The sequence below is a fragment of the Coenobita brevimanus genome, chromosome 21, assembly GCF_032717465.1.
Source record: "Coenobita brevimanus isolate Jiangsu-jjx chromosome 21, ASM3271746v2, whole genome shotgun sequence".
NCBI lineage: Eukaryota > Metazoa > Arthropoda > Malacostraca > Decapoda > Coenobitidae > Coenobita > Coenobita brevimanus.
Genome location: NC_136974.1, coordinates 25,656,768 through 25,684,762, shown reverse-complemented (window position 1 = coordinate 25,684,762; position 27,995 = coordinate 25,656,768). Strand labels below are relative to the sequence as shown.

Genomic DNA, 27,995 nt, shown 5'->3' with positions numbered 1-27,995 from the left:
CTCTAGTGTCTTTACTACAGTTAAGTATTCTTCTAATTTGTCTTCAAACTTCGTAGTTTCTGACTCTAAGAGTTCCTTATTCTCAGCCTTTACTATAGCCGCTTCTAAAGTTAAGTAACTCTCTTCATACTTACTCCATCGATCTTTCAGAATATTTAGGAGACTATTTATTCTCTCATTGGACAGAGGTATTTGGTCCAACGACTGGTTACAATCATTTATGGCTCTAGTTACCCATCCTGCCTTACTACTAGAAGATCTTTGCAATAAAGAAACAGACATGTTGACAGAGTTCTAATTTAATAATTTAATTATGGATTCCAACCACAATTTTACCTCAACTTATTAATGATTTGATTATTTTAATTTTTGAAGAGGGTAGGGATTAAGTCCTCATTGTGCAAATTATCCCCTCTCCTCCCAATTTCGTAATATTCATTACAGCTCAGCTAATTATTTAATTTAATTTTGAGGAGTGTAGGGATTAAGTCTATAATTTCAACCTATTCCCCAGGGTTATTAAACCTTTAGGGTTTATTTCATCCCCACACTCAATTGCCAAAACACCCATATTCCCCGAGCTCTGCATTAATTACCTCAATACTCCATAGGCCCACCCATAGCTTGTACAGCATAGAACTCTCCTTTCTTATGTTCTACGTAATTTATAAATTTCTGCAGAACCGCTTCCCTACCATGATGGTTCCAATGTCTACCATCAGATTTCAACATTGCTTGGAAGGGCTTGGCATTAAAATGTATGAAATCCCTTCCCTTCCTGGCCCGTTGCAACTTCCGGTTTACAGCTCTGCTAACTAATTTATATGTTCCATAACAAACTGGAGAGCCATATGGCAGGTTCCTTGGCCTCGAGGAGGGTTATGGCTACTGAGGATTTACAAGAGCCTTCTATGGCTCCTACCACTACTAAAATATTCTCCACTACTTCATTGCAACCGAACGTGGTAGTAGCTATGCCCATTAAAAGCATCTTTAAACACATTCAGCGCCTCGGCACACATCGGTTATCCTCACTCGGTCGGGGCACCAAAAATGTGAAAAATGTTGATTAGTTCTGGTAAACAAATCGGGGCCCTCTTTCTGGGCACCAAAATGTGAGAAATGTTTAATGTATCCAAGTCGGTATCCCTGCCGGGACACCGCTATGCAAGAATTTTCTCGGTATACAACTCGTAGGTCGTTACTCTTCCTTAAAGTTGTCTAAGTAAATCAAACAAGTCTCAGAGTTAGGTGATACGTAAATTAAATTTAACTCACCTACAATACTATCTTCTATCTTATCTCTTCTCTAATCCCCACTTGAATTGGCCAATTCATAAAGATTACTTAGCTATATGAAGAGGGAGTGATCGTTAACCGATGACGATGAGGCTGCCTGGTATAGTTGCATGGGGAAGCAAGCGTCCTTATGGTGTGTATATACAACGTGCTAATTCCACGAGAGCTAGGAGAAGAGTCTTAACTCCACGAGAGCTAGGAGCAGAGTGAGTGAACGCGGCAAACCCCAACCCTTCATCGAATTGTGGGTTGCCAACTCTTATTTAATTACAGTACTAAATACAGTTAAATTACATCATAATATGTACAGGGCAAATCTGACAAATTAATCTTAGTTTTACTTAAACTAAAGTTAGACCAAATATTCCCTTTAACTATGTAAATATCTTAATTCCACATCTGCCTTAACAGGGGAATCTTTCCCTGCTTGCCACGTCACCTATCGCGCAGGCGCCGCTTAGGTCAGTGGAAAATACCACATAATTACATGTATTTACAATGCATAGTTGTCCATGGGGGTTAAATGCAGTAGCATTTAATTTATCAATAACAAGAATTATTAAAGAGAACGTCGTTTCTGGGTTATTAAAACCGCTTGAATAATTAACAACAGTCTCTACGTCCTCTGCCTTGAACCAGGGATAACTATGATAAATTTAGAGAGCTCAACTGCTCTGGGGGAAAATATTTCCCACAAGAACTAAATATATTGAGAGCATGAAGCATGTAGAGACTAGTGAAGACGAAGAAGGAGGTGAATAATGATCTTGGCAGGAGAATGAATGCAAATTTCTCTGAAAATAGGAAGTTATTCTGGAAAGAGGTGCAGAAATGTAGAAGTGACAGTGAAAAGAAATGTGAAGGTGTGAAGGATGTAAATGGTAGATTATTAACCTATGGGGATGAATTAAGGACCAGGTGGAAAGAATATTTTGAAAGTCTGATGAATGGGAATGGAGAGAGCGTAGTGACTGTTAACATATTGGTTTTGATAGTGAACAGAGAAGGAATGCAGTGCTAGGAAATGGACACTTGCAGAGATGAAGAATGCTGTGAAGCTGCTGAAAAATGGGAAAGCAGCTGGTGTTAATGAGGTCTGTGCAGAGATAATCAAGTGTAGAGGAGAGAGCGGAATGAAGTGCTTGTTGGCGATACCAGTAAGTAAGAAGGCATGGACGAGTGAAACTGTGCCAGCAGAGTAGAAAAAGGCAGTGATGGTACCCGTTTACAAAAATAAAGATCAGCGAAGTGAGTGCAAGAGTTATCGTAGCATAAGTTTGTTGAGTGTTGAAGGGAAGGTATATGGAAAAATTATTATTGAGAAAGTAAGAGAGATATCAGAAGTCATAGTGTGTGGTGAACAGGATGGCTTTAGGAGTGGCAGAGGATATGTGCATCAAATATTTGCAGTGAGACAGTGGAGAAAGCTTGTGAGAAGGACAGTAAGGTGTTTATGGCATATATGGATCAGGAAAAAGCATACAACAAAGTAGAAAGAGAAGGATTGGGAAAGGTATTGTGCATGTATGGTGTAGATGGTAAGGTGCTAGGTGCCGTCAAGCGTTTTTACGACAGTATAGAGGCATGGGTAAATGGGCATCTAAGTGAATGGTTCACGATCAGTGTGGGCGTGACAAGGGTGTGTGATGTCCCCATGGTTGTTCAGTATCTGTATATGGATAGGGTGATTAGAGAAGTAAAAACACGAGTAATGAGGTGAGGGATTGTGCTGGTAATGAATGGTGATGGATGGAATAGCTCAAAAATGTTGTATGCTGATGATTCAGTGCTACTTGCAAATACCAGACAAATGCCTGGTAGACCAGTGCAGAACTTTGCTGATGTCTGTGAGTGTCGTGCCTTGAGAGTGAATGTAGAAAAGAGTAAAGTGATGGTTACTGAGAGAGAAAGTGACTCCCAGTGTGATGTTACAGTGAATGGAGAGAGACTGGAATTGGTGAGAGATTTCAAATGTCTGGGTACAGTGATAGAAAAGAGAGGAAAATGTACAAAAGAAATGGAAAGTAGTGACACAAGGAAGGAGTGTAGCTGGTGCTATGAAGGCCTTGATAAGAAACACAGGCTTGAGCGTTGCAGCTGCATGAGGCGTACATGAGGGAGTGTTAGTGCCAACTGTAACATATCGATGTGAGACTATGGTGTGGCATGAAAATGAAAAGTCAGGAGTAAGAGCAGTGGAGATGGGACTGCTGAAGAATGTATGTGGAGTACAGTGAGTGGATAGGATACAGAATAATGTGATTAGTGAAAGATGTGGAGTGAGGAAGTCTATGGACACCAGAATTGAAGTGAGTGTACTGAGATGGCATGGTCATGTGGAGAGAATGGATATATATATATATATATATATATATAATATATATTGAGACAGGCTTGTTCTGAGGGAACCGCAACTTATACAGTAAAAGCAATACCAGTGTTGCAACGAACAGCATGTTTATTATGTCCATACGTTTCGACATAGATGAATACGTCAAAACGTCTGAACATAATAAATATGCTGTTCGTTGCAACACTAGTACTGCTTTTCCTATATATATATATATATATATATATAAAATTTTTAATGCAAGGAACCAAAGGCTAGGTGTCTGCAAACTGTTCCCTCCAAGAAAAAACAAAAGACAAAATAATAACAGAGCCAAATACAAGATCCATTCAGTTCAAGATGCCTGGACACAGTGCATGTGAAAGACTGGAGATCATACTGTAGACAGTAGGAAATCTAGACAGAAGGAAACAGTTCCAGAGTTGACCTGTTGCATACATGAAGGACTGGGAGTAACAGTTAACTCTTGCATTAGAGAGTTGGACAGAATAGGGATGACAGTTTGTTGCTAGACTGGTGCTACGCACCCACCATAATGGCAGAGGGATGCAAGCAGACAGTTCATAGGAGCGGTGACCATTGAAGTAGCAATAGAAAAGAGATAAATTTGCAGCAGTGCAGCAAAGAGATGGAGGCTAAAGGGAGCAAGTAAGAGGAGGAGAGTTAACCCCTAAAAGATGGGCGTCGTAATGTTTTGACATATGCGCAAGACGGGTATAATTGGCGGATGCGATATGGTGGGGGATTTGTTGGGGGGGAGATGTGGAGGGGTGTGGGGGTTGTGGGGTGGTTTGGGGATGGGGACTGGGTGCTTGGGGGTGGTGGGGGTGGGGATGGTGGGGTAGGGTGGGGGTGGGGGGTTGAAGGGTGGGGAAGGTAAGTGGGGGGTCAGGAGGGGGATGGGGGAAAAGGGAGGGGGTAGAGGTGTGGGTTGGAAGGGTGGGATTGTTTGGGGTGTGTGGTGATTTGGAGGGGTATGGGGGTTGGGGGTGGTGGGGGTAGGGGAAGGGCAGTAGGGGACAGGGGATAGGGGATGGTGGGGGTAGGGGAAGGGCAGTAGGGGACAGGGGATAGGGCGTGGTGGGGGTAGGGGAAGGGCAGTAGGGGACAGGGGATAGGGGGTGGTAGGTGGTTGGGGGATGGTGGTGGGGGGTGGTGGGGTGATGCTGGGGGGAATGGGGGGTGGTGGGGTAGTGGTTGGGGGGATTGGGGATTGTGGGGGGTGTCGGGGATGGGGGTGGGGGTGGGGAGGGTAGGGGTGGTGGGAGGGTTGGGGTGGTGGGAGGGTTGGGGTTAAGGGTGGTAGGGGGCTGTGGAGGGTATTGGGGGGATGGTGGGGGGAGTTTGGGGGTGGGATGGTGGGGGGAAGGCATGGGGTTGGGTAGGGGGGGTGAGGATTGTGGTGGGGGGTGGGTGGTGTGTAGGTGTGGTGGTAGGGGGGTGGGGTCGGTTTGGGGGGTGAGGGGGGCGTGACCACATATGTAGACACCTGTCTTTTTGGCCCTAGTACCCTTGGACAGCATATTCAGACACCCGTCTTTTAGGGGTTAATGAAACAAAAAGTCTTTGACTCCACCTTGTTGAGAAGAGTTGTATGTGGGGAGCAACCCCACACATGAGAGTTGTGCTCTACATAGGGGAATAAAACCCATGTATGGCAGGGGACAGGGCAATGTGGAGGTGATTTGTTTGTGGCCACCCCGAACGGGATTGAGGCGTCTGGCAATAGATAAATAGATAGATAGTATAAAGACAACAGCTGTGCAAGAGTAAAAAAGGCACAGAGTCAGCACACCTAATTTCTTGGAAGCAGATTTTACAAGAGAGATAATATGATCTTTTCAAGATACTGTAAATCCTGAAACCCCAAGCATGATGCAGGATTGAGCTGGATATTGTTAAAAATTACAGAATACTCCTGTGGAAGTTTTTGTCGAATTGATAGCTTCTTTCTTCTTCCCTCTGCCTATGGGTGACTTTACGCTCCTTCTTCTGTCTTTCTTTCCTCCATTCATTCCTTTTCCTTCTGCCTATGGGTGACTCTGAGTGACAAGCCAAATGGTTTCCTGTACACCAGGACACCATTTACTATGCTGGCTGGTAACCATGTAACGAAATTATGATGCCTGGTGGTTTAGTGAGTAATTAAGAAACCCCAGTCTGATTGAGCTGGTGCAGGTTTATATCCAAGGGGTGGTTGGGGTTTATTGCTCACGTAATGCCACTCAGGGATGAGTGAGGCTGGTCACTTTCATCTTAAATGTCAGGACCAACTTGCCTAGCCCCGGACTCCTGCGCTTCTCATGGGGCTACATAGGATTGGACGATGGATGGATAAATGTAAGAACTGAGTTTTTTATGCATTAAAAACAAGATTACTTTTACCCCCAGTCTGAGATATGAACCAAATCAGACATGAGATATGCCATAGCTTCATTCCTTGTTAAAGTAACTGCTGAGATGGATGGTGCAGGAAGCAAATGGAAAGGTGAAGGGTGTAGTCATCAGCATATGAGTGGATAGGGTTAGATGTATAGCTTGGAAGGTCATTGATGAATAAAAGGAAGAGAGTTGGTGATAGGACAGAAGAACGGTGAGCATCTATAACAGCTGCTATAGAATGACCAGATGGGAAGCTAGAGATGAAGGCACAGATAGAAACCATGATATGGCAGTTTGGAAATTAAAGGTTTATGCCAGACTCCATCGAAAGCCTTTGAGATGTCAAGTGTAATGGCAAAGCTTTCACCAAATTCCTGATAGGAGGATGACCAGGCATCTGAAAGGTGGGTGAGAAGATTGCCAGTGGAGCGTCCCTAGTGGAAACCATACTGACAGTCAGGAAGAAAGTTTTGATAGGAAAGATGCCCTAAAAAAATTTTGTTAATGATGGACTCGAAAACTATTGAAGCACAGGATGTTAACGATATTGGGCGATAGTTAGAGGGATGGGAATGGGCACCTTTCTTTGCAAGGCTGAATGAAAGCAAACTTCCAGCAGGATGGAAAGGGACAACTTGACAGACATAGGTGAAAGATTTAACCTAGGCAGAGTGTAAGTGCAGAAACACAGTTCTAGAGGACAACAGGAGGGACCCCATCAGGCCCATATGCCTTGTTAGGACTGAGGCCAGTGATGGTAGAAAATACCTCAGTTGACAAAATTTTAATGTCAGCCATGAGGAAGTCAGAGGGAGAAGTGATGGAGGAATGGCAGTGGAATCGTCTATTGTGTAATTGGAGGAGAAAGCCAGTGCGAAGAGTTCTACTTTATCGGTTGAAGAAATAGCTACAGAGTCATCAGAGTGGAAAAGAGGAGGGAAGAATGATGAGGTAAAGTTGTTAGAAAGGTTTTTGGCAAGGTGCCGGAAGGAGCAGGAAGAATTCGAGTTGGAGAGTTCAGAGCATTTAGTACAAGTGAAATTATTTTTAGCTGAGCGAACAACAGACTTATCATGATTCCGGACAGAGACATAAGAAGAGATTGGTATGGCTTGTGTGAATAGTTGGGTGGGAATTGGGTACAGTATAAAGGAGTTTAATCTCAAATTAATATGCTCAAAATAAGTTCAGTGCAGATAATAAGTTCAGTGCAAAGTAAGTTCAATGGGGGCACCCATCATACACTCACTTAGTGTAGCTCTGTTTTAGAGTAGCTCTACTGTACATTGAGTGGCAAGCCTAATGATTTCTTGTAAACCAGGAAATCATTTACAGCTCTGGGTGGTAACCTTGTAGCCAACCAACACATGTTCCCTAAGTGACAGCAAGTGGGTTGACAGAGGGTTAGTGTCCCTCCCCAGAGAACAACAAACTAAAATTACGAACAAGAAGCCTTTCGCCAGGACTGACCAACAGATGAGACTAAGAACCAAACAAAGGACTTGGTTCGGATTGTGACATGGAATGTAAGGGGTGCGAATATTGAGGTGAAAGAGAGATTGTCCAGCTGCTAGAGGATGCAAAAGTGGATGTACGTGGAATAACTGAGACAAAATGGAAAGGTGAGACATTGATAGAATAGGAGCATGGATGGGATATATGCATGGGAGTGGGTGAGAATGAGAGGGCAAAAAAAGAGCTTGTATTGTTGTGTGCAAGAGGTGGCAGGAGAATATAGGAGAGTATGGATCCATCAGCTCAAGGATTCAGGGGCGCACCCTGGGGGGGTGGGCCATTGGGCCCGGGCCCGGGCCCCCCCCTTTGCTCTCTGGGTCCTTTAAAAATTTATATATATTTATTTCAATAACAGCAAAACATGAAAAACTGGCAAGTACAAACAAAGAGTAATATATAAGCCAGCAGCTCTCTGATTCTAAACCTGCATGTGACCTCCCAGTAATTATCAGATTACCTGACCTTACCTCACTATGGACCCCCCCCTTAGAAAATTCCTGGGTGCACCCCTGCAAGGATTGTGTGGGTAAGATTGAAAATTAATGTAGACGATTGTTCTTACCTAATTGTTCTTACCTAATTGTATCTTTACAGGAATGAGTCAAGCTCGTGCTGTTCCGTGTCTTAAACCATATTTATCATACATATCCTTAAATTTGTGAATTGTTTGGCACACACTGTTTCATTCGGTAGTGCATTCCATTGATCAATTGCTCTGTTTGGGAAACTGAATTTCCTTACGTCTTTATCACCTCTCTTCTTATGCAGTTTTTTGCAGTGTCCTCTTGCTGATGCTTCCCCATATGTTAAGTAATCATTTATGTCTATTTTCTCCTTCCCTGATATGCATTTATATAGCATTATCATGTCACCTCTTTTCCTTCTCTTCTGTAGTGTTGGTAGATTCAGTTTATTTTAGTCTTTCTTCCTTGCTTAGGTCCCTTACGCTTGGTATCCATCTTGTAGCGGCCCTTTGAACTTTTTCAATCTTGTCTATGTGTTTTTTGAGATGAGGACTCCAGACTACTGATGCATACTCCAGGGTTGGTCTAATGAATGATGTTATTATCCTTCTTGGCATGTCTTCATGTATGTATGTGAATGCTATTCTCATATTTGCAAGCAGTGTATACATGTTCCATACCTTCTCGCTGATGTGGTCAGCCGGAGATAGTCTGTTATTGATAATCACACCTAGCTCTTTCTCTCTTTCTGATGTGTGTAGAGTTTTATTTCCTAACTTATAATCCCAATCAGGTCTTTTTCCACTTTTACCAAACTTGATTACATGACACTTGTCCACATTGAATTCCATTTGCCATGTATTACTCCATTCATGAAGTTTATTTAATTCTTCTTGTAGCTCTTTACAAGAGTCTGTGTTAGTAATTCTCCTTTCTATTTTTGCATCATCTGCAAACATATTCAGATAGCTTTCATTTCCAGTGTTACTGTTTATATCATTTATATACACTAAAAACATGATTGGTGCCAGCACTGAACCCTGTGGTACTCCACTAGTCACTTCTTTCCATGATGAGTAGTTTCCCCTTAGTACTGTTCTCATTTCTCTTTTTATGAGAAAATCTTGCATCCAACAAAACAGTTTGCCTCGAATTCCTCCTTGATGGTACAGTTTCCATAAAAGTCTTTGGTGTGGTACTGTGTCAAATGCTTTCTTGAAATCTAAATAGATACTGTCCACCCATCCTTCTCTTTCCTGTATTGTGTCTGTTACTCTGTCATAGTAGGTCAACAGATTAGTAACACATGATTTTCCATTTCTGAATCCAAACTGTCTTTCTGTTATCATACTGTGTTCTTCTAGATGATTTACCCAAGCTTTTCTTATAAGCTTTTCTAATACCTTGCTTACAACACTGGTCAGTGATACTGGTCGGTAGTTGAGTGAATTTTGTCTATTTCCTTTCTTGAATAAGGGGACAATATTTGCTTTCTTCCAATTATCAGGTAGTTTACCTTGACTCAAGGATTTCTTGAAAATTAAAAATGATGGTTTACTTAACTCCTTCGCACATTCTCATAGTACCCAACATGAAATTTCATCAGGACCACTTGCTTTTCCTCTGTCTAATCTACTTAACTCCTCCTGTATTACTTTTTCTGCTATTTGTATATCTGGTAGTATGTTTGGACATGTATGTTCCACATAGTCCCTTTCAAAATTTTTTTCTTTTATAAAAACTAGTTGGAAATTCTTATTTAGTGCTTCACAAATATTTTTCTCTTGCGTATAAGTGATTCCCTCGTCCGTAATGGATTGTATTATATCTTTTACTTTGGTTTTGCTTCTGATGTAGCTGTAAAACAGCTTTGGTTGATCACTACTTTTATTTATTATATCCTCCTCAAACTGTTTTTGGGCTTCCCTCCTCATTGTTGTATAATCGTTTCTTGCCTGTTTGTAATTATTATACGCCCTTTCACTATTCCACAACAAATATCTTCTTTCTTTTGATTTTTTACATTCTGTATTGAACCATTTCTGTATCTTCTTATCTGTTTCTTTGTGCTGTGGGATGTGCTTCTGGACTCCTATTTCATAAAATTCACAGAATTTTTTATATACAGGATTTAAATCTTGTCCTCTAAGCTCATTTTCCCAATCAACTTCTAAGAAATACTTCTTTAGGTCTTGATAATTTCCCTTTTTATAGATTAGGCTCTTTTTGTAACTTTCATTGCTGTTAACTATGTCATATGCTATCCTGAAGTTGTAATTTAGTACTGCATGATCGCTTTTGCCGAGTGGAGGGTGATATATTAAACTGTCAATATCATTTTCTTGCCTAGTAAATATTAGATCTAGCACTGAAGGTACATCGAGTCCTCTTTTTCTGGTGGTTTCCCTCACATGTTGCGTTAGGAAAAACTCTTGCACGAGATCCAGGAGCTTTTGGTCCCAACAGCTTTCTTGACTAATTATATCAAGAGTATTCCAATTTATATTTGTATTTACCCCTTAAACGCGGCCGTGAACAGTCGACCCCCCCCGAGTGGCGGGGTTGTATCGCGGTCTGAGTACCTGTAGGAAAATATTAGCCAAAAATCAGAGATTAACCCTAAAACATTATACTTGGTATGGCAGATAGTACTTACATTCAGCTTTCTCCAGAGACAGGTGTTGAGCCTTCGTGGACTACCCAAGGACTTGTGGAGACTTGCAAAGTTGGGTAACCAAATCTTCACTTTCACACCTCCAGCAACCCGGTTTCCCCTCTACCACAGCCTCATTCTGTCACAGTAAACTTTATACTACAACGTAAAGGTAGTTTGGAATCCGTATTTGTACAATAAGCACTGAAAATAAGGCTAAAATCAACGGAGCGTACGGCCGACATGCACCGCGGCGGCGGTCTTCCCGTCACTCAACAAACATTTCCATTTTCACAGCTAAAATCATGTATACTACATTATTTTCAATCATATTACTTCCCAAAAGATCACCACGGCGCGCTTTTTATTCTGCCTTACGCCCGCCACTTTATTCTCGTTCCTGTCGGCCGCTTGCACTGACTTGGAAGAGCTAGAACTCGCCAAATTGTCACTTTGAAAGCCTGCGGTAAACTGACGCTAAACAGGGGCAAACCATGAGAAAAAAAGCTAGTGTCACAACTGGGGAAACAAGCATTTCCTATTAGCATAAACTGCTTGTGAGAGGAGAGCGCAGATTTACAGTTCTGAGCACTCAGAGCGCTGCCATGTATCACAGCCAGGCTGGCCGGGCCGTGGGGGGGGGGGACGGGGGGAAAAACGCGATACTTGGCAACAACTGTGGTCAGTAGTACAAAGGTAAAGTATGCTAATTGTAGCTAAAGGGTGGTGGTACTGATAGACAGTACCGGCTGGAGCCTGCTTGCCCGCGGTTATTCAAAATTTACTAGAATCGCAAATGCGACGATCCGCCGTTATGTCCTTTTTGCCGAGCGTCGCAAACGAGATGATCCGCGTTTAAGGGGTTAAAATGTCCAGTTAGTATACTGTAATTCTTTCCGATTTCTCTTCCATTTTATGTATTAATGATCTTAAACTCTGAATTGTACTCTCTGCCAGGTCCTTATATTCGTCTCTTTCCCATGTGTTTGATCTGGGTGGCATGTACAAATTGGCCACAATTACTTTCAGATGTGTTGATCTCTACTGCAATCAGTTCTACTTGTGATGGTATATCTAGTTTTATTTCATTGACTTTTAGATTTTTCTTAGTTAATATTATAATTCCTCCTCCTTTTTTTAAATTTCTGTCTCTTCTCCATATATTGTATTCCTCTAAGTTTAGTATGTTATTGGATATCCTTGGTGTTAATTTTGTTTCAGTTAGGCATATTATTTGTGGTTCATTTTCTCTGACATAATCATTCATCTCCAGTAAGTTAGATACAGTTCCATCCACATTTGAGTACATCAACTTTATTATCTTGTATATATACTTCTCATGACGTGGTTTTACTACCTTCCTCCTTTTTATTCCATCCTGTTTATGTACCACTTTCGTACCTGCAATCCTATTACTTTGTAAAAAAAATTTGTTCTTCTCCTCTTCTGATCTTCCCTCATTTTTTGTTTTTGCTTCCTCCCTCTTCTCTTTCAGTAATTCCAGTTCCTTTTGTGTTAGGCATCTTTTTATCCATACATTTTTGAACTCCTCTTTTTCCATAAGATTCTTTGCATTTTTTAGTATCTCCTCCACAGTGTTTACACTCTGGAAAGTCACCTTTAGAGGTCTTGTCTTGCTTTTCTCATATTTCCCTAACCTTTTGTGTTCCTCTATGTCTTTACTACAGATTTCCTCTGATACTTCTTTCAGTAAGCTCATTACATTTGCCATCTTTTTGTCTCTTGTGATCTTGTTTTTTACTTCTTCCTCTTCTATACCAGTGATTACTATAGATTTGTTTATATCTACTGAATCTCTGACTAACTTTGGATTGTTTTGGATTATTCTTTTCACTTCCTGTTTAATGCTTTTTTCCTCCATTCTTGTTTCTAAGTCTTTCTTTACTTTCACCATTTCAGCATACGTGGTTTCCACATCATATTTGTAGCTTTGCACAGCTTCATTCACCTGTGTTATCTTCTCCTCAATATCACTTCTTTGGTGTATCAGACTGCTTACTTGCCTAATTGTTTCTGTGTCATTTTTGAACTCTTCCATAACACTTTCATGATTGACTACTGTACTGGCCATTTCACTCATTTTCTTCCTAAGTGTACTCAATTCCACTGTTAGTTCACTGATGGTTGTGTCTTTCTTGTTGGCCTCCCTTCCTAGTTTTTCTATTTCTTCCTTTTGCAAGTGCATCTGCTTTATTTCATCAATTTCATTTTTGAAAGCCATTTCTAGTTTGTGTACACGTTCAACCAGTCTGTTGTGCATCTCCACTTCAACCAGTTCTTGGTAGAAATCATCATCTTGCTTTCTACCTTTATCCCTTTTCTTTTCCAAATTTGCTTTACTAAAGTATGTGTCCATTTTGCAATACTAAAAGCACAGAGTACATGTACTTACATACCCTGTGCAGTTGTAGTCTAAACAAACCTCAGCTGACTGCACGCATTCTTTCGCCTCTTGGTTCTCTTTTCTGTTTGTACAAGTCTTGTTTAAACTTCTTATTATTTTTTTTTCTTTTAATAATGGAAAATCATTTAGTCTAACCTGGTACAGAGCTTGACTCATATAAAGATACTAATTTAGGTAATGCCACTGGCCGTGCTCATTCGGAGCGCCGAGGTCGCACAAATGTGGAAGTGTGCGTGGAAAAGTTTGAAAGGAATGAGAGAGTGTTTTTGACTGGGGATATGACTGGAAAAGTAGGGAATGTGAAGGTGGATGGAGTAGTTGGAGAGTGGGGTGTGCCAGCAGAAAAGGATGAGAATGGCAGTGTTCTAGTGGACATTTGTGCAGAGAAGGGGTTGATGATAGCCAGTACCCTCTTGAGACTCAAAATTGTATACAGGTATATGTGGCGAGTGATGAGAAGAGTGGATGGTGAACTGAATGAATGGAAGGCAATGATTGATTATGTGTGTGTGGATGATAGAATGAGAAGGTGTGTAATGAATGCAAGAGCATACAGAGATTGGGGAAGTTAACTTTCTGACCACATGTTGGTGGTGAAAGTCTATCTATCTATCTATCTATTGCCAGACGCCTCAATCCCGTTTGGGGTGGCCACAAACAAATCGCCTCCAAGTCGCCCTGTCCCCCGCCATTTCACTGCCCTGCTCCCAACTCACACCCCCCTCTCTCATATACCTCTCCACCACATCCCTCCATCTCATCCTCAGCTGCCCCCTCCCTCTTCCCCCCTCCACCTCACTTACATACACTCTCTTCATCAGTCTTTCACCCTCCATCCTCTCCACATGGCCAAACCACCTCAGTGTGTTCCTCATAACACTTCCTATCACATCCACATCCACACCACAACGCTCCTTTATATCCTCATTCGTCAGCCTGTCTCTCCACGTGACTCCACAGGCTCCTCTTAAATAACTCATTTCCACTGCTCTCACTCTTGACTTGTGTCCTTCCAACAATGTCCAAGCTTCACTTCCGTACGTTAGAGTTGGTATCACAATACTGTCATGTAGTAACTTTTTCACTTCCATGCTCACTTCCCTGTTTCTTATCACTGCTTTCAAAGAACCAGCAACCTTTCTTCCCTGCTGTACCCTTTCAAGCACTTCACCCTCCAAACCTCCATCCTTACTCATCACACTACCCAAATACTTAAACGTACTCACATTTTCCAATTCCTCACCATCTAACCTCGCTGTACATTCACTAACTTCACCTCTCTCAAAGACCATCACTTTACTCTTCCCTACATTCACCTTTAGGTTCCGTTTCTTACACACTCTCTCAAACTCAAAGTCAAGGTTTAAAAGAAATGGAGGAGTTGTAGAAGGGATGGACAGGAGGAAGTAGTCCATACAGGGAGGGTTGAAAGGTTGCAAGAAGATGGAAAAAACGCAGAATATAAGAGAGAAGTGGAGGAGTGATTGGGTAAATATGATTTGGAGCTGATGGGGGACGTGGAAAGTGCATGCTAGATATTCACAGAAGAAATCCGTGCAGCATGTGAAGTAGTGTGTATGGGGTGTAGAGAAGATGACAGGGGGTGCAAGTAACAGCATGCTTTAATGAAGAGGTGAGGCAGACATTGGCGCAAAAGTAGAAACCACATAGCGAGTGGATGAGCAACAGGGGCATGGAAGAAGTTGAGAGATGGAAGAGAGAGTTATGTGTAGATAGGAAGAGAGAGGTGAAAAGATTAGTAAGAGAGAGTAAGAAGAGAGTGGATGATGAATTCTGAAGGAATTGGAGTGTAAAGTGGAGGGAATATAAGAAAATGTTCTGATAAGAGGTAAAGAGAGTTAGACATGGTGATAAAGAAGTTAGTTGGGGAATGAAAAATAAAAATGGTAGATTTGCTAGTGAAGAAGGGAGAAAAAGTGATGAGATGGAGAGAGCACTTTAACCTCTAAAGACTGCAATTATTTCAGGCAGGGTACCAATACCTCCCACAACCACAATTTGAGGGTGTTTTGGCGATTTTTGCCAAGGGCAAATTGATTGTGTTCTGGCTAAAGAGGAAGAATTTACACACCTGACAATGCAATCTGCACCCCCATAGGCCAAATGGTTACTGCATGATTGCACATCAAAGTTAAAATAAGTTTATAATAGTTACCCCATGAAAACACTCTAAAACGTGAAAATTTTGATAGCAACATATTTTTCTTACTGAAACAGGTCATTTCAAAGTGTTTTGTCACACCAACCATGAAAACAGGTGTATGTAGGTGTGAGGAGATTACTAGGCTGTGGGGAATTAAAGTAGGCTGTGGGGAGTAGGCCTATAGGTACGGGAGTTGGAAAAATACCCAACTTTTCGCATGAAAAGAAAGCACTTCAGTGTGTTCAGTAACATCTTGGTGGCCTGATACCTCTCGGGGGTTTGTAGGGAGTGGGAGGGTAATGAGGGACAAGGAGGGAGGGATAGGGTGGGGTTCAGGGGGAACACAAGGCTAGCAGGGTTGGAGGAGGGGCGAGAGTGGGTGGGAAGGGACTCAGGTGGTGGTGGGAGGAGAGATGCAGGTGCATGGAAGGGTGGGAGGGTGATGGGGGACAAGGAGGGAGTGAGGGAGTGGGGTAGAGGGTGGCATGGAGGTGCCCAAGAGGGGGGGGGTGCCCCCCCACAGCCTGGGTTGGTCTGATCCCCCCTCACGCCACTCAGGAGTGAATTCTCATTGGCCTGAAGCCATGTACATCATAATCAGGGTGGAGGAAGCGCTCCACAGTTTTTTATAGGCCCTGCTCAGTTGATGGGATTAGGCATTTTGGCATAAAACTCAAATCACATCAATTGATGCAATTAGGACTTTAGGGGTTAAGGAATTGTTGAACATGGAGAATGAAAGTAATGCAAGTGTAAGTGGCTGAGGAATGGCTGGGAGGAGGGAGGTGAGCAGAGAGGAAGAAATCAGTAGAAATGAAGAAAGTCAAAATGGGGAAAGCCCCAGGAATTGATGGAGTGTGTAGTGAAATGCTAAAACATGGGGGAGAGATAAATAATAGAATGGATATGGAAGATGTGCAGTTTGGCCTGGGTGGAAGGTAGAGTCCCAGAGGATTGGAAGTGAGGTATAATTATTCCTCTGTACAAAGGAAAAGGGGAAAAAGAAATGTATGATAATCATAGGGGCATTTGTCTTCTTAGTGTAATAGGAAAACTATATGGTAGGACACTTCTTGTCATAGGGAAATAACAGAGAACAGGGAGGTTTTAGGAAGGGAAGAGGTTGTGTAGATCAGATTTTCATTCTTTGGTCTTTAGTGGAAAAGTTTCTAGAGAAGGGAAAGAAGTTGTATGCAGCCTTCATGGATCTGGAGACAGCATATGACGGGGTGGACAGACAAGGAATGTGGAAAGTATTAAGAATATATGGAGTAAATAGGAAGTTGTTGAATGCCATGATGAATATGTATGAGGGTGCTAAGGCTGCAATGCATGTGCATAGTGAACTGAGTGAAGTTTTCTGTTTGAATGTTGGTTTGAAACAGGAATGTGTCATGTCCCCATAGTTGTTCAGTCGATATATGGGCAGGGTTATAAAAGATATACAAGGTAGGGCAGTGGATATTGGAGCGACCTTAATGAGAGAGGACAATGTTTGGAAACTCCCTGTAGTGTTGTTTGTAGATGGTAGTGTATTGTTAAGTGAAGATGAAGGGGAGCTGCAAGGCTTGGTGGATGAGTTTAGGAGAGTGTGTAAGAAACGGAATCTAAAGGTGAATGTTGGGAGTAGTAAGGTTATGGTGTTCAAGAAAAATGAAGCCACTGAATGTACAATGAGGATGGATGAGGAGGAAATGGAAACTGTATGTGCATTTAAGCACTTGGGTAGAGTGATGAGTAAGCACGGAAGTTTAGAGGGTGAAGTGTTTGAAAGCATACTACAGAGAGGCAGTGGTTCAATCGGTAGAGAGGTGGCCTGCAGACCTACCGGACCCAAGTTCAAATCCCCTCTGGGGCAGGGAACAGTTAAAGATTTGAACTTCATAAAATCAGACTTTACTGATCTGCCAGAAGACCCACCGACATGTCGCAAAACTACCCCCGCTAATACTAATACACCAGTCCTGTATGAGACAGCCCTAGCATGTATTCAACTTGGACAGTGGGTGTTAGCGCCGAAAGGGTGTCATGTAGAGGTGTATGGTATGTAGGAGGACTACTGGGCCTTGAGAGCAGGCTGTGACGCCTATGCCCAGAGTTGGATGCATTAAAAGAAAAAAAAAAAGGAAGAAAGGTTGCTGGTTGTTTGGAAGCATTGGTAAGGAACCCGGCAGTGAGCATGGAAGTAAAAATGTCGCTGCATGACAGTATTGTGATACCAACCCTAATGTATGGAAGTGAAGCTTGGACCTCGTTGGAAGGACACAAGTCAAGAGTGAGAGCAGTGGAAATGAGTTACTTGAGAGGAGCATGCAGAGTTTCTTGGAGGGACACACTGACAAATGAGGAAGTGATGGAGTGTTGTGGTGTGGATATGGAGGTGATGGAAAGCATTAGGAGAAATACAGTGCTGTGGTTTGGCCATATGGAGAGGATGGAAAGCATAATACTATCGAGGAGAGTGTATGCAAGTGAGGCTGAAGGGGAAAGAGGGAGGGGGAGGATGAGGATGAGTTGGAGAGATGGAGTGGAGAGGTATATGAGAGAGTGGGGAGCAGGGCAGTGAAATGACGTTGGACAGGGCAACATGGAGGCGATTTGTTTTTGGTTTCCTTTACAGAATTGTGGCATCTGGCAGTAGATAGGTAGGTAGCAAATATCATAAATGCATTTCTGTCAGTCTCAAAAATTGCATAAGAGGAGATACAGGAGCATTTGTTATTAAGCAAAATAAAAATCAGACCCATCCTTTATCTTACCTTATGAGATCTCTTCCTTTACCTTCAGCGATCATTTAAGAGAGAGCTTTTCGAGACCGCTGCATCAAAACTTGAACGGGCAGTGATCAAATCTGCCTCAGAGATTGAGCAGTTCCGCAGCATTGGGCAGCGAGCGTATCAGGTGCAGCAAGCCAACCAAAAGAAGGATGAAGATTACAGCGATGCACCAGATCACTTTATGGGTAAGAACCATGACTGAAGTGTGTGTACTGTAGATACTGTTTACCCTACCTGTATGTACCCTAGCAGTTGGTTCCCAGTACTAAGTTTAGGTTATTCTATCCCCACCTGTTGATGATTTTTTTTGTAACATTTTATATGTTGTTATGCAACAACATACTTCTTTCCTTCATTCTTTCCTGTTGTTTCTGCCTGTGGGTGACTCTACACTGAGTGACAAGCCAAATGGTTTCTTGTTCACCAGGAAACCATTTACTATGCTGGGTGGTAACCCTATAACCAAGTTTTGGCTCCTGGTGGTTTAGTGGGTAATTACGGCACTCCAATCGAATTGAGCCAATGAAGGTTTATGTCCAGGGGATGGTTGGGGTTTATTGCTCACGTAATGCCACTCAGGGATGAGTCAGACTGGCCACTTTCATCTTAAATGTCAGGACCAACTTGCCTAGCCATGGGCTTCTATGCACCTCATGGGGCAATGTAGGATTGGATGATGATGATGATGTATGTTGTTATTGTGAAATTGTTTTTTATTGTTTTTGTTTTTTATACATTATTTTTTGTTAATTCTATTGATATATTTATCGTATTATGTACGAGACCCACCCCATATAATTACGGAATTAATGGAAAATATCCAGCCCCTTCAGTGAGAGAGGAATTACTGAGCTGAATAACAGTGTCTGTAGGCAGCAAGAATTAAATAATAATAATGCTTTTTCTTAGAATGCATTTGCATTAGCTGAGAAAATAAAATCTAGCTGATAGAAATGAAGCTGGATAAAATTATCACGCTTGCAGTTCATACGTATTGTATTTACTGTATTATCTGCAAACCCGCTGAGTGGCAGGTAAGGGGTGGAGTGACATTGCCCATGTGCAGAATAAATTGGCTGGCCACGGCCATATACACAACTGTGAGCAATGGAGTCGTGACAATTCTGCTGTACAACACTCCTTTCCAAATCATCAGTTCACCAATAAGTGCTCAAGTTTTATTTCTTTGGTTTATTTTTCCTTGTTTTTATGAATAATATTTAACAGAATGGACTTGTCAAGATACTGTAAGATAATGCAAGCTCGTTGATAGAGTTGGTTCATTAGGTAGAAAACCATACGGGTAACACACATTTTTCGCAGATGAAGATATTGCCTTTTTTGCAATGGATTTATTAGTCTTTCTTTTCTCAACCCTTTATCTTAAAAACTTTCCCATGCACAAAAGATGAAAATTAAACATAAAATACAATACAGTATTGATTCAGTAAAGTAACAGAGTACATAGTGTACTATGTACTCACCTAGTGTTGGCATCAGTGGAGGGTAGAGTTTTACACTATGCAGTACAGTACAGTGCACTTAATCCCTTGTGGACAAGTAGCAGTAAATAAGTGTACAGTAATTCTAGAATCACAGTACTGTAGAACACTAGGGCACAAAGCACTGAGAAGCCACAAGCTTTGCAACAACACCAAGTGAGGCATGGGAGGCCACAGAGTAAGTCACAGCACTAGAGTTTTGCCACTGCATGGTTGCAACAGCAGAGTTCATAGATACATCTTCATTGTATGAGATCCATGGGAGGGAATGATAGAGTGACGGTAGGCTTGGCACATGGGATGGGCCTCTCCAACGCATTCTTATTGGCTGGCATGTTGTGAGCTTTCTGATTGGCTGGTACATTGTGGGGTTTTCCCAGGTGCCAGTTGACCATTGCATCTGAGCTGGATGATATGCCTCATTGCTGGATGTTGCATACAACTGCCAGTAGCTTTCCATTTTGGCACCAGATATTGCTTTAACCCCTAGGTTGCGGTGGTCCTAAACATTTCCCATGTCCGTGGTGCGGGAAAACCAGTTAAAAAAGTTGTGTCTTCATTATGTGTTTTGACCCACTTATACCTGACCAAACATGATAACATATTAGGCAGACCCAGTCATCAGGCAAAAGCATGCAGTAGGCACAAAAAGTGACAGAAAAGTTTATAAACTTTTCGCGCAGCTCTTCCGGTACTGATTGGCATTTGTGGAATGCCACATGCAGCCGAGGGGTTAATAAAGCCAAGCAGAAAGTGCCGATGATGGATAATTGAGAGTTTACTGTAATTAGACTGAAACAGCATAAGTTTTATTCTAAAATGTCATCCGAAAGAATTGATATCATTGACAACCCTTTAATGTTTGCAATTTCAACAGTGTTCCATGCAGTTACACCTAGTGGGAAGAAGAAGATATGTGACTGGATAGTAAGGCCTGTGATGTAAAAAGTGTAATACAAAATGTATATTTATCTGTTAATCAGTCAGATGCATCAAGGTGTTTGGTGTTTAAAGTCATCAATCCTGATCTTAGTGTTCATGGTATATACACAAAATGACATCCAATACTGTTACCGATATCCACAGAATATCGTTTACTTGTTTCTGGATATCAGGGCACAGCCTGTGTGTGGAAACTGGTCAGTGGAATTGACAGGGGCGTGGTCATCTCCCAGTAGAGGAGTCCTTGCATGTCTGTGGCTCATACAGACTGAGAGACTTATTGTGGAAGGATGTCCAGTTTCAAGCAATATTAGACAGTTGTTTGGGTTTTGCAAATTAGAGGAGCCTTTTATTGGACAATACTTTGTTCCGTTGATTTAAGCTCTACTGTTTGCCGCTGATGCTTCTTTTATAAGCAAACACCAGATGCTGTTGGCATCCCTACGTGTCCAGTGGGGTTGGTGGAGGATTAGTGCCCCTCCCTGTAAAACAATTAACTCTAAGCCCGTGGCCACCCCGCTTGGGATACATGGCGTCTGGCAATGAATGAATGAAAATGAACATTTGTGGACGACAGATTATGATCTTGAACTATTAAGAGATGCATTTTTTTTTCTCTCTCTCTATTTTAACCCTTGTAAACTGCTGTCAGTAAACTATCTACCTATCTGTCTATCTGTGGTATGTAAGTGGACTGGGCTGTGAAGCCTATGCCCAGAGTCGGACACATAAAAAAGCAAATAATAATGGAACACAGTATTGTGATAAATAGTCCATCTTACTGGAAGGACTATTGGATAGTCTTTCTATCCCTTTTGATATGAAAGGTCTTCCCCAACCTGAACAGAATCATCTGGCAGTAGGAGGGAGAGAATACGAAAGACATTGCACACCACTAGAGTACAGTATTTGACCCCTCCCCCACTTAGTCCATTGAGATATTTCACAGGTTCATTCTTGCAGTCTTCAGATTATTTTATTCATTTTATGAGATATTTCATAGTAGAATGGTTAGATAAATCCTGTATTAAGTCCTTTACAACTTGATGGCTTTCTCTAAGCTGAGTAAAATCATTGGAAAGCAGAATATATACTGTAAGCAGATTGAAGGAAATAACCTTTTCAATACGATGTCTTTTTGCTTCTCGTTTATTCTTGCCACCATCATACAGTTTTATTCAACTTTAGAATGAATTACAGGTATAGCAATGAAGAGGTTAATGAATGCTAAATAAAACCCCTCCATATAAAAACTCACCTATAAGCTAAATAAATTTGCATGGCAGTAGTAAGAGTAAAATGCTTATTATATCAAACAGGTTAAAATACATTGTTCCTATTCCAATGTGCAGATCCGCTGATGCAGACGTTAATGGAGGACCCTGTAGAGTTACCGTCTGGCGTGGTGATGGACCGTCCCACTATTGTCCGGCATCTCCTTAACGATCCCACAGATCCCTTCACTCGGCAGCCACTCTCTGAGGAACAGCTCTTACCAGGTGTGTATTTTGAACTGCTTCATCATCATCAACATCATTTTCAGATTCATTGTTATTAATACTGAGGAGGCTGTAGCAGTGAAGGAGGAGTCTGTAGCACCGGCCAGTCAGGGTGGTACTCCCGAGGGGACTGGGAATGCTGGTGATAGGAAAGGCTGGAGCTCCTGTTTTACTAGGCACCTAACCATCCCTCTTTGCCAACCTTTTCAGTGTCACACTAACATGGAGAGTAAACCAGCATACTGTCCCAAACACTTCCTCTAACTTCCTCTATCCCATACATTACACCACATGTGCTTTACATACCAAACAGCGTACCCCACTACGTCACAGGGGTTGACACCAGCAAAGGCATGCGTCCGGAAAACTTTGCCCCCACGGACCCTTTAAAGGGAGGCGTGATGAGGGCTTCACCAGCATAAATCTTGGGGCTGGGGTGAGATGGGGTTTGAACCTGTGCTAGAGGGTACAGGGCATTGCAATTCCCAGGCTGCAGCTTCCGCCCAATAGAGAGGGACCCAAACCTGGGAGTAACGCCCCAGGAGACTGCCCTATCAATGGGTGTATGTTGTGGGGCAGTTACAGTGCCAAGGTGCACTTGGAAGGTGTCCCTATAGCTGTCCTGGCAGGGTACCCTGAGGCCACTACCACAGCCACTGGTCAAGGCTGGTGTGTTAAGGGTCCCATTTCCATTGCCTGGACGTGGGGCTGTGCAGAGGGTGTGGCCTGTGGCATGTCTCTGTCCATTATTATTTTTACTGATTATGACCAAGTTAAAGAATGAAATTCAAGGCAAGCCTGAGAACACTAGATCACCCAGGGGGATTAGACTGGCGTCATGGAATGTGGGAAATTTGAGAGGTAGAGTGGAGGAAGTGGTTGAGACATTGAGTAGGAGATGGGTGGATGTGGGATGTTTGTAAGAAGTCTGGTATAGGTGTGGATCAGCCAGAAAGATTGCTGGGAGGGATTGTTATTGTAAGTTGTTTTGGCAGGGTAGGACAGATGGATATGGTGGTGTGGATGTGTTGGTTGGGGAGAATTGGGTTGAATATGTCATGAATGTTATGGGAGTAAGTGATAGGATAATAGTAGTGAAAATTTTGTTCGGTGGGAAAATAGTTGCATTTACAGTATATCGGTGTATGCTCCACAGGCAGGCTTGGATGAGGTAGAGAAGGATAGGTTTTGGGATGACTTAATACATGTAGTAAGTGGTATGGGAGATGATGAGATTGTGGTTTTGGGAGGGGACTTGAATGGTCATGTAGGTGAAGCAGTTCAAGGATATGAAGGAGTACATGGAGGATGTGCATATGGTACAAGAAATGAGGAAGGGGAAAGGATACTTGAGTTTGGGGAGGCAGTATTTTAGGAAAAGGGAGAGTAGGTTGATTATGTACAAGTCAGGAGGAAATAACAGCCAGATAGATTATTTCCTGGTCAGGAGGGCTGATAGGAAGTTAGGGAGGGATGTTAAAGTTATAAGGAGCAGGGAGTGTGTGCAGCAACACAAGTTACTGATGTGTAACATGGTGCTTAAGGAGTGGGTGATGAAAAAGAGGACCTTTGCACCTAGAAGGAAAATATGGAAGCTGAAAAACCAAGCAGTAAGGGATGTCTTCTAAAGCAAGATGAGGAGAGTGGTGGCTGAACAGGGAGACCTTGACAGTAGTGTTACTGAACAGGACAGAGCCCTCAAGAGTAACCTCTTGAGAGTTACTGATTCTGTGCATGGATGGACAAGAGGCCTTCCATGACGTACAGTAACTTGGTGGTGGGATGAGAGTGTAGAATTTGCAGTTAAGGAGAAAAGAAGCCATTTCCGGGGATGGAAGAAGAGTGGTAACAGAGAGAAATACAGTACTTGGCTGCTAAATGTAGGGCTAGAAAAGAGGTTTACAGGGTGTAGTCTGAGTCACAGAAACTTTTAATTGATAACCTAAATCGTGTGGAAAGGAAGAGTATGATAATTAAGGTGGCAGATCAGATGAAGAAGGAGAATGGAGGTATCGTAGATGAGCAGTGTGTGAAGAATGATGAAGGAAGGGTAGTGGTGAACAGTGTGGATTTAAAGTTGCACAGACAGAGCGTTACAACCGGCTGTTGAATGAGGAGTTTGACTGGTACAGGGAAGGTTTAGAGCCAGCAGGTCCAGTGTTTGGCTCTTTGCCTTTGATTGATGCTGCTACTGTGAGCAGGGCAATAGGCAGGATGCAGGTGGGGAAGGCAGCAGGTGTGTCTAGGTTGACTGCTGAAATGTAGAAAGCCTCAGGAGATATAGGAGTGAGGTTAGTCACTGACCTGAAAAATACGATTACATATGAGTGTGTTGTCCAGGATGATTGGCTGAAGAGTGAAACTGTAAATGTGTACAATGGGATGGGTTATGCCTTCATGGAAAGTGGAAATAATTTGGGCATAAAACTTTTAGACCAGATAATAAAGGTAATGGAGAGAGTTCTAGAAGATATGATTAGAGAAAGAGTGAACATTGATGAGATGCAGTTTGGGTTTATGCCAGGCAAAGGGACCACTGATGCTATATTCATTGACAACTTCAGGAAAAATATATAAGAAAGAAAAGGGAATTGTACTTTGTTTTTGCTGATTTGGAGAAGGCCTTTGACATAGTCCCTAGAGAGGTGGTAAAGTGGGCAATGAGAGCTTGGGATTGAGGAGTGGCTGGTTAGAGTGGTTATGGCCATGTATTAGGGTGCTTGCACCCAGGTAAGGGTGAATGGAGATTTGAGTGATGGGTTTTCTGTGAATGTTGGTGTGCACCAGGGGTCAGTTTTGAGGCCCTCGTTGCTTATCATGGTACTTGAAGCCCTTTCACGTGGCTTCAGAAATGGTCTCCCATGGGCTATGTATGCTGATGATTTGGAGTTGATTGCAGAGAATGAAAGGAAGGCGGAGGAAAAATTTAGGAAGTGGAGAGGTGGTATGGGACACAAGGGTTTAAGAGCATCCATCCATCCATCATCCAATCATACATTACCCCCATGAGGAGCATAGGAGCCTGGGGCTAGGCAGCTTGGTCCTGACATTTAAGATGAGAGCGACCAGCCTCACTCATCCCTGAGTGGCATTACGTGAGCAGTAAACCCCAACCATCCCTTGGATATAAACCTTCACTGGCTTAATCTGATTGGAGTGCCATAATTATCCACTAAGCCACCAAGTGCCAAAATTTGGTTATATGGTTACCACCCAGCATAGTAAATGGTTTCCTGGTGTACAGGAAACCATTTGGCTTGTCACTTAGTGTAAAATCACCCACAGGCATAAGGAAGAGGAAAGAATGAAGGAAAGAAAGACAGAAGAAGGAGTGTAAAGTCACCCGTAGGCAGAAGGACGGGGAAAGAATGAAGGAAAGAAAGACAGAAGAGGATTGAAGAAAAGGAGGATGGAGTAGAGGAAAGGGCAGACACCCTGGAGCAGCACTACATTGAGTGAGTGGATGGCGAGCGCCCACACCTACCACAGATAAAAGTGATGGTATCTAGGGTTGGTGGCGGTACTTTCAAAGAAGAGAGAGAGTGGCCATGTGTGTTATGCCACAAGGGCATGGGAAGTAACTCCATCTTGTGCAGTGTTTGTGATAAGTGGGTGCATAAAAGATGCAGTGGTTTTAAAGGTAGACCGCAAGATAATGATGATTTCATGTGTGCAGTGTGTCGATAAGGGCAGGTGGAGATTGTCAGGCATGAAAGGATCGAGCTTGTTGATGAGTCTCTTGAAAGTGTGGAAGAGTTTTGTGATTTGGGAGACATGTTATGTGCTGGAGGTGAGGCTGGATCTATCTCTGTGGCTGGAGTTCATTCATTCATTCATTCATTGCCAGACGCCATGTATCCCAGACGGGGTGGCCAATGGCTTAGAGTTATTTGTTTTACAGGGAGGGGCACTAATCCTCCACCAACCCCACTTGACACGTAGGGATGCCAACAGCATCTGGTGTTCCCAGGCGGTCACCCATCCAAGTACTAACCAGACCCAACGTTGCTTAACTTCGCTGATCGGACGGGAAGCGGTGTACTCAACGTGGTATTGAGTGAGAAGTGATTGGAAGAAATTCAGGGAGCTGTTGCCTCTCGTGACATTAGGAGGGCTCTCCCTTCGTGCTAAGGGATCTTTGTATGCAGCATGTGTTAGGAGTGTCATGCTGTATGGTAGTGAGACATGGGAGGATATTCGCATACAGAAATGACTGATTAGGTGGATGTGCAGTGCATCCCTGAGTGTGAGGCCGGGGGGGCTAGGTTTATGATAAAAGAGTTGAGGGGTAGGATAGGATTGGAGTGTATTGGTGTTGTGATAAGGAAAGGTAGATTGAGATGGTTTGGGCATGTGGAGAGAATGGGGGATGATAATTGGTTGCAGAAAGTGAGAAGTGTTAATGTTGGGGGTAGGGTTGCGAGAGGTAGACCAAAAAAGACCTGGGACGAGGTCATTGAGTGTGACCTCAGGGATAAGGGACTGAATAAGGAAGCTGCCAGAGATCGAGCAACTTGGAGAGCCGCCATTAGGTGACCAAGGCTGATGCATGCAAGCTTTTTGGAGCCTTCAAAAACAAAACAAAGTGAAACAATCATCTTCATTATTGTCTTAACTCTTTGTCCCACTAGAAAGTGGGGAAGGATATAAGAAAAGGAGGGAGAAGCCATAAAAATTTAATAAGTTTTGAAAAGCTTTTAATAAGCAGTCTTTTATTGCCCTCATAAATTCTTAGAACTGTAGGGACCTAAGGCAAGCCTATTCTGATTCAGTACATATCAAGCTAGATGACCAGTTAGACTACTTGATAGGAATACATGATCAGTAAGCTTCCAGTCATCCTGCTTTGAACTTGTTCAAGTTTTTAGACTGGACGATCTCTTTGTCCAGGCTATTCCACAGGTCTGTGCATCTACATGTTAAACTATATTTCTTGATATCCTTCAAGCAACTTGGCTTTTTCAGTTTCATTCTATGTCCTCTTGTTACTCTCCCATCCCATACAAACAGATCTTCTTTGTCAGTTTTTTCTACTCTCATTCTGGCCTTGAACACTGCAATCATGTCGCCCTTTTCTGTTGTTTCGTATAAGGAAGGCAGCTCTAGCTTTTCCAGCCTTTCCCTGTACGACAGATCTGCCCTAGAGTAGAAGCTCAACAGGTTGGAAATACACGATCTTCCACTTCGGAATCCAAACTAACTTTCTATCAAAATGTCCATCTCCCCCAGATATTTTATCCATCTTTATTTCAGGATTCTCTCATACAATTTTGATACATTGCTGGTCATGGACACTAGTCTATAATTCAGGGGTTCGTCCTTGTTGCCTTCCTTATAAACTGATACCACATTGGCCCTCTTCCACTCCTGAGGTTCCTTCCTTTCTTCCAGAAAACACACAATTAAACTGTGAATCTTATCTGCCAGTTGTACTCTGCATTCCTTTAATATCCAATCAGTCATCCCATCTGGTCCTGGGGCCTTCCTCACATCTTGAGTCTTCAGTAATTTATACACTTCTTGTACTTCGACTTTTACATCTTTTAGCACTACATTTCTTGTCATTCTTTCCTCCTCTACAATATCACTCTCTATAGTAAGGACTGATTGGACGCATTTGTTCATTATTTCATCGTGTATAACTGCATCTTTATGGACATTTCCTTCTACTTTTAGCTTATTGATTCCGTCCTTTTGTTTCAGTTTGCCATTAACAAATTTGTAAAATGGTGTAGGTTCTTCCCCACATTCGTCAATTATACCTTTTTTGAAGTTTCTTTCTTCCTCACTGTGTATTCTTGTATATTCATTTCCACTTGTTTTATATTCTTCCTTTGTTCCATCATTACCTCTCTTTCTCCATTTGTTCCATGACTTATTCCTTTCTTTTTTTGCCATGATACACCTTTTGTTGAACCAGTCATTTCTCCAGTTCTCTTTCCCACTAACTTTTGGCACATACTTTTCCATCCATCCATCCATCCATCATCCAATCCTACATTGCCCCATGAGGATCGTAGGAG

General features: G+C 42.4%; 1 protein-coding gene and 1 pseudogene across 1 annotated transcript in view; one reads left to right on the top strand and one right to left on the bottom strand.

Annotated features, from left to right (window-relative positions):
• The window catches only part of Ube4B (Ubiquitination factor E4B), a 645,009-nt gene that overhangs the window by 570,900 nt on the left and 46,114 nt on the right, over nt 1-27,995 (top strand). The window contains exons 24-25 of the mRNA XM_080266571.1: nt 18,040-18,214; nt 21,826-21,972. Of these exons, the coding sequence (XP_080122697.1) occupies nt 18,040-18,214; nt 21,826-21,972 (322 nt within the window). The remainder of the gene's footprint in view (nt 1-18,039; nt 18,215-21,825; nt 21,973-27,995) is intronic.
• On the bottom strand, nt 25,918-26,035 carry LOC145392325 (5S ribosomal RNA; annotated as a pseudogene).